This window comes from Pecten maximus, chromosome 8, assembly GCF_902652985.1.
Source record: "Pecten maximus chromosome 8, xPecMax1.1, whole genome shotgun sequence".
Taxonomy (NCBI): domain Eukaryota; kingdom Metazoa; phylum Mollusca; class Bivalvia; order Pectinida; family Pectinidae; genus Pecten; species Pecten maximus.
Window position 1 is genome coordinate 12,822,326 of NC_047022.1, and position 17,371 is coordinate 12,839,696.

At 34.3% G+C, this 17,371-nt stretch overlaps 2 protein-coding genes and 1 long non-coding RNA gene across 3 annotated transcripts; 2 read left to right on the plus strand and 1 right to left on the minus strand.

Moving 5' to 3' along the window:
• The first annotated feature begins 1,799 nt into the window (after positions 1–1,799).
• Positions 1,800–13,293, plus strand: LOC117332889 (agrin-like). The gene is made up of 4 exons (XM_033891954.1): positions 1,800–1,874; positions 2,521–2,656; positions 3,477–3,692; positions 13,194–13,293. Exons 1-4 carry the CDS (start codon positions 1,844–1,846, stop codon positions 13,258–13,260), a joined length of 450 nt encoding a protein of 149 aa, XP_033747845.1. The 5' UTR covers positions 1,800–1,843; the 3' UTR covers positions 13,261–13,293.
• LOC117332888 lies at positions 5,526–9,822 on the plus strand. The gene is made up of 2 exons (XM_033891953.1): positions 5,526–5,590; positions 7,633–9,822. Exons 1-2 carry the CDS (start codon positions 5,584–5,586, stop codon positions 9,684–9,686), a joined length of 2,061 nt encoding a protein of 686 aa, XP_033747844.1. The 5' UTR covers positions 5,526–5,583; the 3' UTR covers positions 9,687–9,822.
• LOC117332890 lies at positions 12,383–13,200 on the minus strand. The gene is made up of 2 exons (XR_004533801.1): positions 12,983–13,200; positions 12,383–12,753 (listed from the first exon to the last, which is right to left on the minus strand). It is a non-coding gene; the product is annotated as an uncharacterized LOC117332890 (long non-coding RNA).
• Positions 13,294–17,371: the final 4,078 nt, after the last annotated feature.

Genomic DNA, 17,371 nt, shown 5'->3' on the forward strand with positions numbered 1-17,371 from the left:
AGATATCAGTATAGTGAGATGTATAGTTAGATACTAGATACCAGTATGGTGAGATGTATAGTTAGATACCAGTATGGTGAGATGTATAGTTAGATACCAGTATGGTGAGATGTATAGTTAGATATCAGTATGGTGAGATGTATAGTTAGATACCAGTATGGTGAGATGTATAGTTAGATACCAGTATGGTGAGATGTATAGTTAGATACCAGTATGGTGATATGTATAGTTAGATACCAGTATGGTGAGATGTATAGTTAGATACCAGTATGGTGATGTGTATAGTTAAACACTAGATACCAGTATGGTGAGATGTATAGTTAGATACCAGTATGGTGAGATGTATAGTTAGATACCAGTATGGTGAGATGTATAGTTAGATACCAGTATGGTGAGATGTATAGTTAGATACCAGTATGGTGAGATGTATAGTTAGATACCAGTATGGTGAGATGTATAGTTAGATACCAGTATGGTGAGGTGTATAGTTAGATACCAGCATGGTGAGATGTATAGTTAGATACCAGCATGGTGAGATGTATAGTTAGATACCAGTATGGTGAGATGTATAGTTAGATACCAGTATGGTGAGATGTATAGTTAGATACCAGTATGGTGAGATGTCGTTAGATACCAGTATGGTGAGATGTATAGTTAGATACTAGTATGGTGAGATGTATAGTTAGATACCTGTATGGTGAGATGTATAGTTAGATACCAGTATGGTGAGGTGTATAGTTCTACTATGGTATAATTTAATTAAGAATTGATAACACATCGTACATGTACAATAAACTATACTATTAGGCTAAAGTTAGTGTGACATTATATCGTATGGCACAGATGGTGCAGACAAGATAAAATACAATAGGACATATTATATTATATTATAAGTGTTCTATGTAATAAAGTTTACCGGTTTTTTTACGTGAAGATTGTTACAGACGAATTACGGATAAATAGACATATTTTATTTATCAGTTGACATATTTCTATTGGACAGACCCATGAAATAAAGTCAAGTTATATATTTTATTAATCAGTTGACATATTTCTATTGGACAGACCTATGAAATTAAGTCCAGTTACATATTTTATTTATCAGTTGTCATATTTCTATTTGACAGACCTATGGAAAAAAGTCATGGTACATATTTTATTAATCAGTTGACATATTTCTATTTGACAGACCTATGAAAAAAGTCCAGCTACACATTTTATTAATCAGTTGACATATTTCTACTGGACAGACCTATGAAATAAAGTCCAGTTATATATTTTATTAATCAGTTGACATATTTCTATTGGACAGACCTATGAAATTAAGTCCAGTTACATATTTTATTTATCAGTTGTCATATTTCTATTTGACAGACCTATGAAAAAAGTCATGGTACATATTTTATTAATCAGTTGACATATTTCTATTGGACAGACCTATGAAATTAAGTCCAGCTACATATTTTATTAATCAGTTGACATATTTATATTTGACAGACCTATGAAAAAAAGTCCAGCTACATATTTTATTAATCAGTTGACATATTCCTCTGAAATTAACTCTAGGTTCATATTTCATTCGGAACGTAATCGTACTTATTAACAATAATCGAGCTGGCGACATGGTACATTGTATTGAGTATTTTTACGCGGTTACCTTCCTCTACTGGTCGGGTAGTATCTTGCATAAATATCTAACATTTTTTATTAGACACTAATATAAAAAAGGCTTTAATAACAACACATTAAACAGTCGTTGAAGCTCACAAAACGTTCGATGGCAATTATTTTCTGTTTAGAGGAACCTGTTTTACGTTTAAGGTTCCTGTTTTGAAGAACGAACATGACGGCATATTACATCACTTTGATACTGGGTATGTATACAGCATCTCATATATGTCATAAAAGATAATGACATTAACAGTTAAAATAATGTTCTCAATGGGAAATATTTTATACATCAATAACATCCGGTGATGTCCGCTCAACGCATTGCCCAAAAGATACACGAGAAAGTATTATTTAAAAAAAAGATTCAACGATTAAAAAGTAGTTTTCAGCTGCCCACTCATCATACTAATATCTGAAATTAGAATGCGATAGTATGACGTCATTAAGACTTAATATAATTATATATATGTAAATTTATTTTACAACAATTGCGAAACAAGTTATATTAACTTATATTAACCACGCTTGTTGGCCGGGATGGAAACGCGCGAGGGGTCTTATATATCTGTATATATAATTATTTATTCATTTACACAGTTATGACCCTTTGAGAATAGAGCTCAACACTGAGGGCCATAACTATTTCATTATACCGAACGAAAATGAACAAATGTAAATTTGCATGATACACTAATCAATATTTTTCAGAGATCAGCCCGGGCTTGTCGCCCTCGTGCTGCAGTTTTGCAGGAAAATGTCTCAGTTATTGAATGTCACGTGGGAATGTTTAGACCAATCATATCAGTGTAAATGTAGATGAAAATGAGGTATAATAATTTTTTTTTTCAGTCGCAATGTTGGCCATCCACTGCCGCGGTGGTCAGTCGAACAGTACCCCATACTGTCGTTTTATCACGCAGGTTAGCTGTCAGAGTAAGGGGAGAAATGTCCTTTGTGGAACTGATGGGAATACTTATCAGAATGAGTAAGTCGTTATACGGGTGTGCATGTTCAGTCAAGATAAACACAGGTTTGAAAATCAAAATAGATGTTTATTTATATTGGGTGATCGCAACAACTAACAGGATCATAGCTGTAGGAAGATGAACGTCAAACATCAAAGCAACAGCAGCCGGAGAGAAAATAAGTTCAGACATGAAAGAAAGGCAAATATAACTATTGTTACTTGGGTTGTTTTGTTCTCAAAATAGAAGAAAATTCCGGAAACACTGTTTTATAGTCTCCTTCTACGAACTCTATGCATTGTGACATAGCAGGCCCCATGTTTTTACTTTAGGCTCTCTTCTTAATAGACATCTGACATCAATGACAAGATTTTATTCTCATAAACATAAAAAGTGGAGAGAGTTACATACATTAAACATTGTACAGGACATACTTATGATATAATGCAAGGATACACCAGAGAAAGCATGCCCTAGCCTGCGGTGGTGGAATGTGAGGGCCATACAATAAATTCTGCCATCATTATCTGTCGTTGTGCTAACTCAATGCATACTCTTACGGGATGCGTGGTGCGACAATATATCTAATGAATTGCCCTCGTGTGACTGGCATATTCATATTCTTTCCACATTCTTATTAAATTATCCACTTTCAGACAATAAATAAATCAATCAAATTATCCACAGGGAGAAATATACCCTCTTTTGATTTGGTCAATTTAGATTTTCCACTTCTAAGCCCTTGCGTCACTGACGAATACTGGACGGACGAATGAGTTGTATCGCCAGTGACCAATGTCTTCATAAAATCACAAACCTGAAAATGATTTGATGTTGTAGATGTTCGTTGTTGAAAGCTCATTGTCGTAGATCAACAGTCCAGGTGGCTCACAGAGGGGCGTGTCCGACGCCCTCCTCCGTCCTCACCGGAATGGGCGTGGTCTCCACCTCCGACATAGCTCTCGATGTATTTTGTCTGGATCTCTTCAAACATTCATGTGACCGTGAAGAACGTCAAAGCGTGTGTGGAACGGACGGAACGACATATACCAATCTGTGAGTAGGATATATAATAGTGTAAAGGATTTTTGTTTCCAAAGCGTGTATTTTCATTGTACGAGGATAGTTATAAATAATATTACAATAATATGAACAGAGAAAATCTCGACCCATTCTATCATTTCCGCAATTATACATCTTTTTATTAAACCCTTTTGTTAATCCATGATATTTGAACAACTGGAAAAAAAACCTTTACAATATACAATTATTGTCCTTGTCCGAGGTGAATAAAGCGTACTAAATTTGCAAATAATAACAATCATTGGTTCAGGGTGTAGGTATTATACTACCAGTGATATATATACACATACATACTGGTCCTTTAGGATTAAAGAGTATGTTATCAATACTAAAAGTAACACAAGAAAACAGATTTGTAACAAAACAAGAACTTGTAATCTATTTTTAGAAATGATTTATGTTACGATATTTGAATATTAAGACCAGGCGTTCCAGAAGGGTAGGCATACTCTGCTTCATAAACAACACTGTACCTGAGATCGAGGCAAATGCAGACAATGTCGTCTTCTCAAATGATACTAACCCTTTTAGAAATTAGTTTGGTTAAGGAAACGACATGTAGCCGCCACTGTAATGTAGAAATATACCCACTTATGAACTAACTTCAACAGAGCAGCAATCACTGCTATGAGCGGCTTTTGATACGTAAAGATATATCTATAATGCTGTATTAAGTATAATGTACAAATATCTCGAACAATTGAATGGTTGGCAAATGATTTCTTTGTAAAAATAAAACAAGTAAAGTCTATAATACTCCAGACTTGACATAAATGATTGTATAAAAGATACCAGATATTGGCACATTTAAAACAAATTGCGAGTAAGATACCGTGGAGCCAGAAGGAATCAAAGTGCATTACACAGCCGGTTCATCCTTCAACGACTCGTCAATAATGCTAAGGGTCTTAAAATTTGACACCTACGTGTAGAATGCGGCGGAACTAGAATTTGTCAAACTATGTGTCAAAAACCATGTCTGTTGATTGGGAGGTGGACTATCCCTATAATCAGACAAACTGAAGAATGTATTAATATCAGATTTCTAAACAACGTCAAACACATGTGTATTTACCGAGCCAAGCATACATTCAAATGAAATAAAATACCACATGTATGTCGAAACGTTCTTGATTTTTTTTATAACATATATAAACTGTTGTGGTCATCATACTGATGGATATTTACGTTGTCTCTCTAAGTTGATTTAATATTATTGATCTAGAAAACAATACATAGATCATACTACATTAATGTATTACTAGTATCTTGTTGATAAATTGTTTAAATGAGATTTATTGATAAGATCGTTGGAAAATTAGCCATTTAGGAACACTTAGGACTTCTGTTTTTTTTTCTTTTAAATTAGCTTAATATGTTGCATTCCGGCAATTAGTAATTATATATGGCCGATTGAAAGCAATGACATGCTGCTGTGTACAATACCAAAAGCTATTACAATCTTTCAAAAATATGAGCTTTAATTGATGTATTTGCTCTGACAGATATATCAACGAAACAGGAATGAAAAAAAATGTTCATCAAGCTAACAATACTTATTTAATGAAAGTTGAATACATGATACCCGGATAAGTTATGGGTAATCTACCTTATATAAACTGGTTTACATTTCTCGACTCACGTTCGTCACGGTTGGCTGCCAACACGTTCTTCTACTGTGATTTTACTGTGAAACGCCTACGTTGGGTTTTACCGAAGGCAGAGAAAATCTGGTCACGTATGTTAAAGTACATTATTAGTAAACTTTGACCACACGCTGTACTACATGTATTTCTGCAATGGCGACCTTAACCAGATACATGTACCATCAAGTTGAGAATATGTACAATCAACATTAAAGGAGATGAAAGGTAATAGCGTTAATCATGTTTTTGTCCTCCAGTGTACGTTTTGTACGACATATTTGCATGTTTATGTATCATTTGTACGTTTTGTATGACATATTTGCATGTTTATGTACTCATTTGTACGTTTTGTATGACATATTTGCGTGCCTTTGTACTCATTTGTACGTTTTGTTCGACATATGTACATGTTTATGTACTCATTTGTACGTTTTGTTCGACATATGTACATGTTTATGTACTCATTTGTACGTTTTGTACGACATATTTGCATGTTTATGTATCATTTGTACGTTTTGTATGACATATTTGCATGTTTATGTACTCATTTGTACGTTTTGTACGACATATTTGCATGTTTATGCATCATTTGTACGTTTTGTATGACATATTTGCATGTTTATGCATCATTTGTACGTTTTGTATGACATATTTGCATGTTTATGCATCATTTGTACGTTTTGTACGGAATATTTGCATGTTAATGTCCTCATTTGTACGTTTTGTACGACATATTTGCATGTTAATGTACTCATTTGTACGTTTTGTACGACACATTTGCATGTTTATGCATCATTTGTACGTTTTGTACGACATATTTGCATGTTTATGTCCTCATTTGTACGTTTTGTACGACATATTTGCATGTTTATGTCCTCATTTGTACGTTTTGTACGACATATTTGCATGTTTATGTCCTCATTTGTACGTTTTGTACGACATATTTGCATGTTTATGTCCTCATTTGTACGTTTTGTACGACTCGTGCATGTTTATGTCCTCATTTGTACGTTTTGTACGACTCTTGCATGTTTATGTCCTCATTTGTACGTTTTGTACGACATATTTGCATGTTTATGTCCTCATTTGTACGTTTTGTACGACATATTTGCATGTTAATGTACTCATTTGTACGTTTTGTACGACACATTTGCATGTTTATGCATCATTTGTACGTTTTGTATGACATATTTGTATGTTTATGTACTCATTTGTACGTTTTGTATGACAAATTTGCATGTTTATGCATCATTTGTACGTTTTGTACGATACATTTGCATGTTTATGCATCATTTGTACGTTTTGTACGACATATTTGTATGTTTATGTACTCATTTGTACGTTTTGTATGACATATTTGTATGTTTATGTCCTCATTTGTACGTTTTGTACGACATATTTTCATGTTTATGCATCATTTGTACGTTTTGTATGACATATTTGTATGTTTATGTACTCATTTGTACGTTTTGTATGACAAATTTGCATGTTTATGCATCATTTGTACGTTTTGTACGATACATTTGCATGTTTATGCATCATTTGTACGTTTTGTACGACATATTTGTATGTTTATGTACTCATTTGTACGTTTTGTATGACATATTTGTATGTTTATGTCCTCATTTGTACGTTTTGTACGACATATTTTCATGTTTATGCATCATTTGTACGTTTTGTACGGAATATTTGCATGTTAATGTACTCATTTGTACGTTTTGTTAGACTTATTTGTATGTTTATGTACTCATTTGTACGTTTTGTACGACATATTTGCATGTTTATGTACTCATTTGTCCGGCTCGGGTACTATGTTATCTCTCGTAAACATTATCTGACCTTAGTGTAGTCAAAAGAAGACAATGATATACAATTATATTCTGCTTGTTGCATACTACATGCGATGAGAGTGTTTCTCAGCCACTTCAGTACTCCGTTTTAGTTGACCACCCATGTCTTCTTACAGTGTTATTTGTTGGTATTATGCAATAATGATGAAAATATCTAGGTTTAGCCAGTTATTAGACAGTATCAAATTCGTTTAAAAGCAGTTTTTATGCCTGAGGTAGATCATCATAAACTATATAACACTCGTGGGACAATTATTTCCGATTCTCGAGAAAGAAGAATGTATTGCGTTGTATCTATACAACGTCGTAGCAACACATGAAATTATTATTATAGGTGTTTTTTTCTATTTCAACGAACAATGTTACAAAATAAAATTCTTGTTGATGAAGTGTCTATTAAAATATATATTTATTCAGATTTCGAAATGGATGTCAGGGATAGTGAGCAACTGTCTGTACTCATGTCTAAGGCTTTGGAGAGAAATGGTACTGGAACAAAAGAAGAGGTGGACATTAGAAGAAAGACACAGTTAGTGATGGAACAGGCATTCAGGTTTGGCGATTCTGATATACACAGATTTTATGGCGGAAGTCGCGCTGAAGGATTTTACCTTACAGATTCTGATTACGACCGAATGTTAATAAATAGAAGTGTTACAGTAACTCGTCTTGGCCATTCTGTACCTCCAAACAACAGAGGTAAGACATTGCTGTACATGAGAGAGGAAGGCTGTCGACCTGGATATGTCAATCTTATGCTTGGTGAGGGCCAGCTAGCAGGCATCCAGAGTATCCCCTTAAAGAATTCTCTTGTTGAAACTGAGAACGGAGTCTTTGCTTCAAGTGATATGTATCGAGAACAATTCATATCGGCTTTGAATCAACATGTAAGTGATCTGTTTGCATCCAATGGGCCTAGCTGTGCTACGAAGTCCGCGTTACTCGATATTGACCTTGTATATTGTTTCCAATGTGACAGCTGGCCTTTGGAGGCTAAGGAATGGATAACTCGATCACGACTGTATGGCTGGCCACATCAGAGATTGATAGACAAGATCGTACTCAACGGCTGCCATATTGTCCCAGTAGGAGATAAATGTTCGGACGACACCTTACTGCAATGGAGGATATCGTTCATATCAGCAGAGAGGATGTTAGTTCACTCTTTTAATCACGTTCAGTTCAAAGTTTACTTTTTACTCAAATATTTCCTGAAACAACTGAAAGACACATTGAAAGAGGTAATCGGTGATGATGACATACTGTGCTCCTATTTTCTGAAAACAGTCCTTTTTTATGCTATGGAAAGTTCTGATCAGACATTCTGGCAAGACAAGAACCTGTTTAATTGCTTCTGGTTTTGTTTCAACATTCTGATAGCATGGGTCAGAGCAGGATACTGTCCGAATTATTTCATCCCAACAAACAACATGTTTAAAAAAAAGATCTGTGGGAATCATCAACAGATATTATTGACAATTTTGACCGACAATCAAATATTAAAGTTGGATTGTCTTCGCTTTGGAACAGGTCATACAATAGTTCGGTATCTGTGTCATGCACCAATACATGATCAACTTGTGCAGGCTGAACCTGTTTCGGATCTTATCATCCGACGGGATACGTCCATTGTGCAACATTTACGAACTTTGCATTTCCCTACAATCAAGTCTTTCGAGACGATAGTGGGAATGTTTAATTTATTCTTAAAATCTGAATCGGCGTATGAAGACGTATTAACGTACTATTACTCCATGCATCTCGTGCACGATTTGGCAGTGGATCAAGTTTGCCAAGTCCAAACAACTGCTACTAGCAACAAGGCCAAGTACAACAGCTTGAAGAAGTCGAAACACTTGATTATACCAAGGTCTTCAATGGGTACGGATCTGTTGTATTTGGCCACGTTCTACTTCCAGACAGGAAATTTGCTTAAATCCCTGGAACTCTGCAAACAGACAATGGTACTGGCAGCACACTACCTTCACGACACAACATCATTGACAAAGGAACAGAAAGCTATGTATTCTGGGGGACATGGCGACCTGGGCATCCCTTCAGTCCATAAACTGCAAACAGTGTTCACTGCATGCATTTCCTTCGAATTTGGACAAGACGATTTCTGTCTTCCACACCTACGACCAGAAATATCGAAAAAATTCAAAAAGTTGGATATTCCTCCACTTCCGTACGCTGTCTTTCTGTCCTTCATGTGTTACCATGAATTTGGAGACATCGAAGGACGAAAAACAGCACTGCGAGAGCTTATAGTTCTCAAATATGATCACTTACAAGGAGGACATAAATACTGGATAGTACACACCCTCCTGGGGATCTGCTACCAATCTGTCGGGGACAAACTCAGGGCTATCAGGTGCTACGAGGACTCGGCACGAATAAAGACGGAGGATCACGAGTTTAACCCAGCCATGGAGAGGATAGACGCCTTACGGGACTCGGAGGATGCTTAAAATAGCATTCAATCAGTGTAATCAATATACAGAATGATACCTGGAACTAATAACAATGGGAGCCTGATGTTGTTTAAAAGTATATAAGATTGAAACATTGTAATCAGTATGGAAAATAAACTTTGTAAGAGATGATTACGGGAACCAGCTGTTGTTTAAAAGTATATAACGTTCAAATGTTTGAACTAATGATTATTTTTATTTGATGTGTGCACAGTAACCAAAGCGTAATTTGGAGAGTTTACTGTTAGACCAAAAGGAATGTCAGTTATAATTGTAGATCGTGTTAAATTCATTATGATTATATTCCTATTTCCATGTATCGCTACTAGCCGTATCAGCGAGTTATCATCTTACGTAGTCACCACTATAGACTATATATCGGTCACTTTAGCATATACATGTATATATATCGGTAAATATAGACTACACATATCGGTCATTTAAGACTATATATATCGAGCACTATAGACAATACATCGGTAACTATTGACTACATATCGGTCGCTATAGACTATATATCGGTAACTATAGACTATATATCGGTCATTTAAGACTATATATATCGGGCACTATAGTCAATACATCGGTAACTATTGACTACATATCGGTCGCTAGACTATATATCGGTAACTATAGACTATATATCGGTCACTATAGACTATATATCGGTCACTATAGACAATACATCGGTAACTATAGACTACATATCGGTAATTATAGACTATATATATCGGGCACTATAGACTATGTATTGATAATTATAGACTATATATCGGTAACTATAGACTATATATCGGTAACTATAGACTATATATAGGTAACTATAGACTATACATCGGTAACTATAGACTATATATATCGGTCGCTATAGACTATATATATATGTATCGGTAACTATAGACTATATATCGGTAACTATAGACTATACATCGGTAACTATAGACTATACATCGGTAACTATAGACTATATATATCGGTAACTATAGACTATACATCGGTAACTATAGACTATATATAGGTAACTATAGACTATATATAGGTAACTATAGACTATATATAGGTAACTATAGACTATATACATGTAACTATAGACTATACATCGGTAACTATAGACTATACATAGTTAACTATAGACTATATATCGGTAGCTATAGACTATATATCGGTAATTATAGACTATATATCGGTAACTATAGACTATATATCGGTAATTATAGACTATATATCGGTAACTATAGACTATATATATCGGTAACTATAGACTATATATCGGTAACTATAGACTATATATCGGTCACTATAGACTATATATCGGTCGCTATAGACTATATATAGGTCACTATAGACTATATATCGGTCGCTATAGACTATATATAGGTCACTATAGACTATATATCGGTCACTATAGACTATATATCGGTAACTATAGACTATATATCGGTCGCTATAGACTATATATCGGTACCTATAGACTATATATATATCGGTAACTACAGACTATATATCGATAACTATAGACTATATATCGGTAACTACAGACTATATATCGGTAATTATAGACTATATATCGGTAAGTATAGACTATATATCGGTAACTATAGACTATATATTGGTAACTATAGACTATGTATCGGTCGCTATAGACAATATATCGGTAACTACAGACTATATATCGGTAATTATAGACTATATATATGGGTAAATATAGACTTTATATTGGTAACTATAGACTATACATATCGGTAACTATAGACTATATATCGGTAACTACAGACTATATATCGGTAATTATAGACTATATATTGGTAATTATAGACTATATATAGTTAACTATAGACTACATATCGGTCCTTATAGACTATACATATCGGTAACTATAGACTATATATACATGTAGGTAACTATATAACTTATGAACCTTCGAAGTCTTATGTTATAGGACTATAGCAACAAGCATAAAGACGAAAACGAGTTTGAATGCTGTGTTTAAATCAATGTAAGAAAGATACATGGAGCGATGAACTGTCACATTCCTGAAAAAAAAAGGTATCGCTGGAACAAAGGATATCACATACAGGTGTGTTTTACCTGTCTGAGGTAAAATGTTATAATAGCTAGGGTATGTTACCTGTCTGAGGTAAAATGTTATAATAGCTAGGGTATGTTACCTGTCCGAGGTAAAATGTTATAATAGCTAGGCTATGGTACCTGTCGGAGGTAAAATGTTATAATAGCTAGGGTATGTTACCTGTCGGAGGTAAAATGTTATAATAGCTTGGGTATGTTACCTGTCTGAAGTAAAATGTTATAATAGCTAGGGTATGTTACCTGTCTGAGGTAAAATGTTATAATAGCTAGGGTATGTTACCTGTCTGAGGTAAAATGTTATAATAGCTAGGGTATGTTACCTGTCTGAGGTATAATGTTATAATAGGTAGGATATGTATCTTAAATGTATTGTTACAACCTATTATGTATGTGTTTTACCTGTCTGAGGTAAAATGTTATAATAGTTAAGGTATGTATCTTAAATGTATTGTTACAACCTATTATAAATAAATAATATATGACATCGACCTCCCTGATATCCTTCTAGTTACCCTCACAGATGTGTATGAAGCAGAAGATGTTTGCCATTTCGGAATACCTGGTCGTGTATTTGTGTGATTAACATGGGTTCCCGAATTTTGATATTTTGCAATTTTTCTTCGGTTTGCAATAGTAATCGTAGTTCAGATTACAAGGAGAAACCAATTTCCTCTGGTCATGATGAATTTCGGGGCGCCTAATAAACTAACATTCGTTCTCTTGTGATCTTTCGTTTTCGGGATTTGCCCACCAGAGCAACCTCTTTTGCCTCCTGTGCTCTTAAATAGTCGCTAATTTGACAATATCATAATCAACGTTTTAATGCAATAACATAGCTGTAATTAACGTAATTAACGCCTATATGACTGACATGCATGTACTAGAAAAGGGAATTTCACAGTGAGCCATTGGATATAAAAACTTTCATTAAAAATTGTTTTCCCTTTTTGTCCATATATACCACATGTTTTATCTCCTTTGATTATGAGGGGCCGCGGTGGCCGAGTGGTTAAGGTGTCCCGACACTTCATCACTAGCCCTCCACCTCTGGGTTCGAAACCTACGTGGGGCAGTTGCCAGGTACTGACTGTAGGCCGGTGGTTTTTCTCCGGGTACTCCGGCTTTCCTCCACCCCCAAACCTGGCACGTCCTTAAATGACCCTGGCTGTTAATAGGACGTTAAACAAAAACAAACCAAACCAAACCTTTGATTATGTGTTAAGAGTTTTAACTCTAATTTAAACACTATCAAAATACTGTCTGTAGAAAAAGCAGTATGTGGTTTTAGAAGAGATGTACTAAATACATATAATTATCCAAACCACTGTACAGTCAGTCATTGAATGGTAGGCTTTGTCGATACTATTAATATCAATTACGTCATGATTTGTTTTCCCATTATATTTTTACTTTCAGGTGTGAGTTTGATAAAAGTAGATGCATGCACAAGGAACTACGAATTGCCAAATTTGGATCTTGTTGATACACATGCTAATAAATACTCTCAGTAATGGTACTTTTCTTACGTTTTTTGTAATGAATCATTTAAAACGAAAACACAATACAAAACTAACTAAATATGAATGAAAAAAATACCTATTCACTCCCTTTGGGTAAGATTCTTCAGCTGTCAAATATTAGGCTTGCTGAACTTAAGAATCCCCCTCGGCTTGAGATTCCCGGCCTCATCCCCAAGACGCTGCTGTTTTTACCTGACGATATAATATTATACCTAACTTGGGACAGTTGACTTACCTAACAAAATGCTGACAGTGGATTTACCTGACGACATAAACATAGGATTATACCTTTCGATATATTGACAATGGATGGTACTTGTCGACATGTAATGGGTTATACCTGACGACATAGACAAAGGATTTTACCTTAAGATATATTTGTTCACAGTGGTTTATTTGACCTGAACAAAGGAATTTACCTTATTATATACTGACAGCGGATTTACTTTACCTGACGACTTTTTTTACAATGGGTTTGCCTTACGATATAGACACAAGATTGTACCTCACGATTATTGACAATGAATGGTACTTGTCGACAGAGATTGTACCAGACGACATGTTGACAATGGATTGTACCTGACGACGTGTCGACAATGGATTGTACCTGACGACGTGTCGACAATGGATTGTACCTGACGACGTGTTGACAATGGATTGTACCTGACGACGTGTTGACAATGGATTGTCCCTGATGACGTGTTAACGACAATGGATTGCACTTGACATGTTGACAATTGATTGCACTTGACATGTTGACAATGGATTGTACCTCTCGACGTGTTGACAATGGATTGTACCTGACGACGTGATGACAATGGATTGTACCTCACGACGTGTCGACAATGGATAGTACCTGTCAACATATTGACAGGGGATTGTATCCTACATGTTGACAATGGATTATTAACGACGACATATTGACAATATATTGTATCCCTGTCGACATATTGACAATGGATTGTACCTGATCACATGTTGACAATGGATTGTACCTGACGACATATTGACAGCGGATTGTACTCGACATGTTGACAATGAATTGTATCTGACGACATGTTGACAATGGGTTGTACCTGTCGACATATTGACAATGGATTGTACCTGATGACATACTGACAATGGATTGTACCTGATCACATGTTGACAATGGATTGTACCTGATCACATGTTGACAATGGATTGTACCTGACGACATATTGACAATGGATTGTACCTGACGACATATTGACAGCGGATTGTACTTGACATGTTGACAATCAATTGTACCTGTCGACATGTTGACAATGAATTCTACCTGATAACATACTGACAATGGATTGTACTTGTCAAAATATTGAGTTGATTGTACCCAAGAGGGCAGTATGTGTGATTTTTTTGTTTTCCATTTTGATATCTTTTCAGTCATGGCAAAATTATTTTGTAAAAGTAGAGAATATAAAGTCACCTTACTAGATCAGGTAAGCAGGAATTTCTCTTTAGCCTAATGGTAGGATGTTTGCCTTGAGAGTGAAAGGGCACTAGCTCAAGCCCCAGAACGGGCAGGATATTTTTCATCACTCCTTCCTATTAGTTTCCTTCATGGTATTTTTTACAAACATTTGCCAATGTTAGTATATTTCTCAAAGAACCGATTCAGTGATTATTCATCGCAAATGTTTTTGAAAGACGTTCAGCTGATACATTATTCATTCTTTCCCATATAAACATTTTCGTACCCAAGTGCCGAGTCCTTTCAGTCGGTGAAGTTTCAGGCTTTATGAAAAGAAGAAGGGCTGTCTTTTCAAATACATAACATTAACTCAAATACAACACAAGATGGTTTTTGTCAGTGAACTGTTAATTTTGAAACAATTTTCAGGGAGATGCCATGATTTCTTCACATAACTACAAGTCAGAATACCCTCAACACATCAACAGTTGGCATATTAAAAAAAAAACATTATTCATGTAACAAAATAGCACACAAAATAAAATTACATTTGTATTTACTACTGTATAACCCGAAACATTTGTTATATAAACTTTCATTGTTTTCATGGTTGCTATGGAACAACAAACATAAATACAATGGATATTGTTGGATATATCATTGTTAAATTATTGTTGAAAGGGCTTACCACAAAAGTTTGTACTCATGAAATAATTTGAAAGCTCCAATTCACAAAAAAAGTACACGTAAATATTTCATGCATATGTTATACAGTAAGCTTAGTGTCAATTCATGACATAAGCTCAAAACTGTAAAATATAATCATTCTTTTTAAGTATCACAGTACCAAGGTGATAATCTAACAAAATTATCAATTATCATTAGTTTTTGTTTTTCAGTAATTGGCCATGGGTAAAACATGGTTAAAGGTGTTTTTCTGTAGGTGAACACAGACATTCATAACATATTATCATGGTAACGTTGTAATATATGAAACATTCTTACTCTAATGAGACAGATAGTGTGGGTTGACATGTTTTTCCCTAAAAGAAAAAAAACATTTCCTTCAAGCAATAAAATTGGTTCTATTTATATCTGAATAAAAAAAAACTGATTTTCAAAATTTAGATAATTGAACCATTTTATAAAATTAACGCATTTAAAATACACATATATATTTAACATTTCTAATTGATACAACTGTATGGTAGGGCGACTGTCAGTCTTTTACCATTCATACAGGTTGTGAGTGTTGAACTCCCTGATCAGAGGTGAAAAGGTATTGCGCCATGACCTCTGTCTGACCAAATGGATTTTTCTCAGGATAAACTGGTTTCCTCACATACAAAAACCTATACTTCTATCCAGGCAACTAGGAATGATCAAAATGTTTATTTCAAAATATTTTTTGGAAGGAGGTACTTTCTGATCTATACATCTTTTCAAATTGTGTCGATGAAGATGACAACATATATCAACACCTATGGTACAATAATAACATAAAAGTAGATTACAAACCTATTTACTTCAAGAGATGAGCAGATAGAGATATTTTTTACGTATATGATCTACTAGATGAGAATGGTAGTCTAATTCAATCGTACGACATATTTTGTGCCAAACACAATTTTTATCCTCCAATCACTCAATTTTATGGTTTACATAACGCCATCAGAGCAACTTGGTATGCTATTCAAAATAGACACCACACCTTTTCTCTACCACATTGTCCAATTCATATATACTATATACTCACAAACAAGCAAAGAGGTCGTTCTGTTTATAATTTATTTATTAAAAACTTAAAAACAAACAATAAATACATTACAAAATGGTCAGAAGAACTGAATTTGGTAGAAGGTACAGTATGGTGGAAAAAAATAAACATAATCCCTTTTAAATCCACTATAGACTGTAAATTAAGATGGTTTCAATATAGAATAATACACAGGATTATAAGTACAAACAAATATCTACATATGATAAACCTAAAGGACTCTCCATTATGTACTTTTTGTAACCGTCATACAGAAACTATAGTCCACATTTTTTGGGAATACAGACTAGTAGCAATCTTCTGGGAAGATTTCAAAGTATGGCTATATGATGATACTTTAACTAATTTACAATTACATGTTACAGATGTAATCTTGGGAAAGTTACATAAAGATCAAGAAGTCAAATATCTCAATACATTAGTATTAATAGCAAAATTCCATATTTATAAACAAAAAATTAAAAATTGTCTCCCCTGTATTAATGGATTCATAAAAATACTAGATTTGTATCTAAAAACAGAGGAGGAAATTTACAAAAACAACATGGAGTATGATAGTCTTGTGAAAAAATGGTCTATATAAGTGAATAATTTTTCAGATCTTCTTCACACATATCATAACATGTACTTAAAAGTGAGTCAAAAGTTTTTCTTTTTTTATACCTTTAAACACAATATATTAAAATGAGAGAAAGCGTGAGTGGAAGGTTGTTTGTTTGTTTGTCTCTGTATTCCAAAAAAAACCAACTGATCCTTTTTTTTTTCTATTCATCACTTAATACGTATTGTACATCTTACTGCTGTAATGATATGTCTGTATTATTATACCATGTAATATAATGTACCTGTATGTATACTATATGTA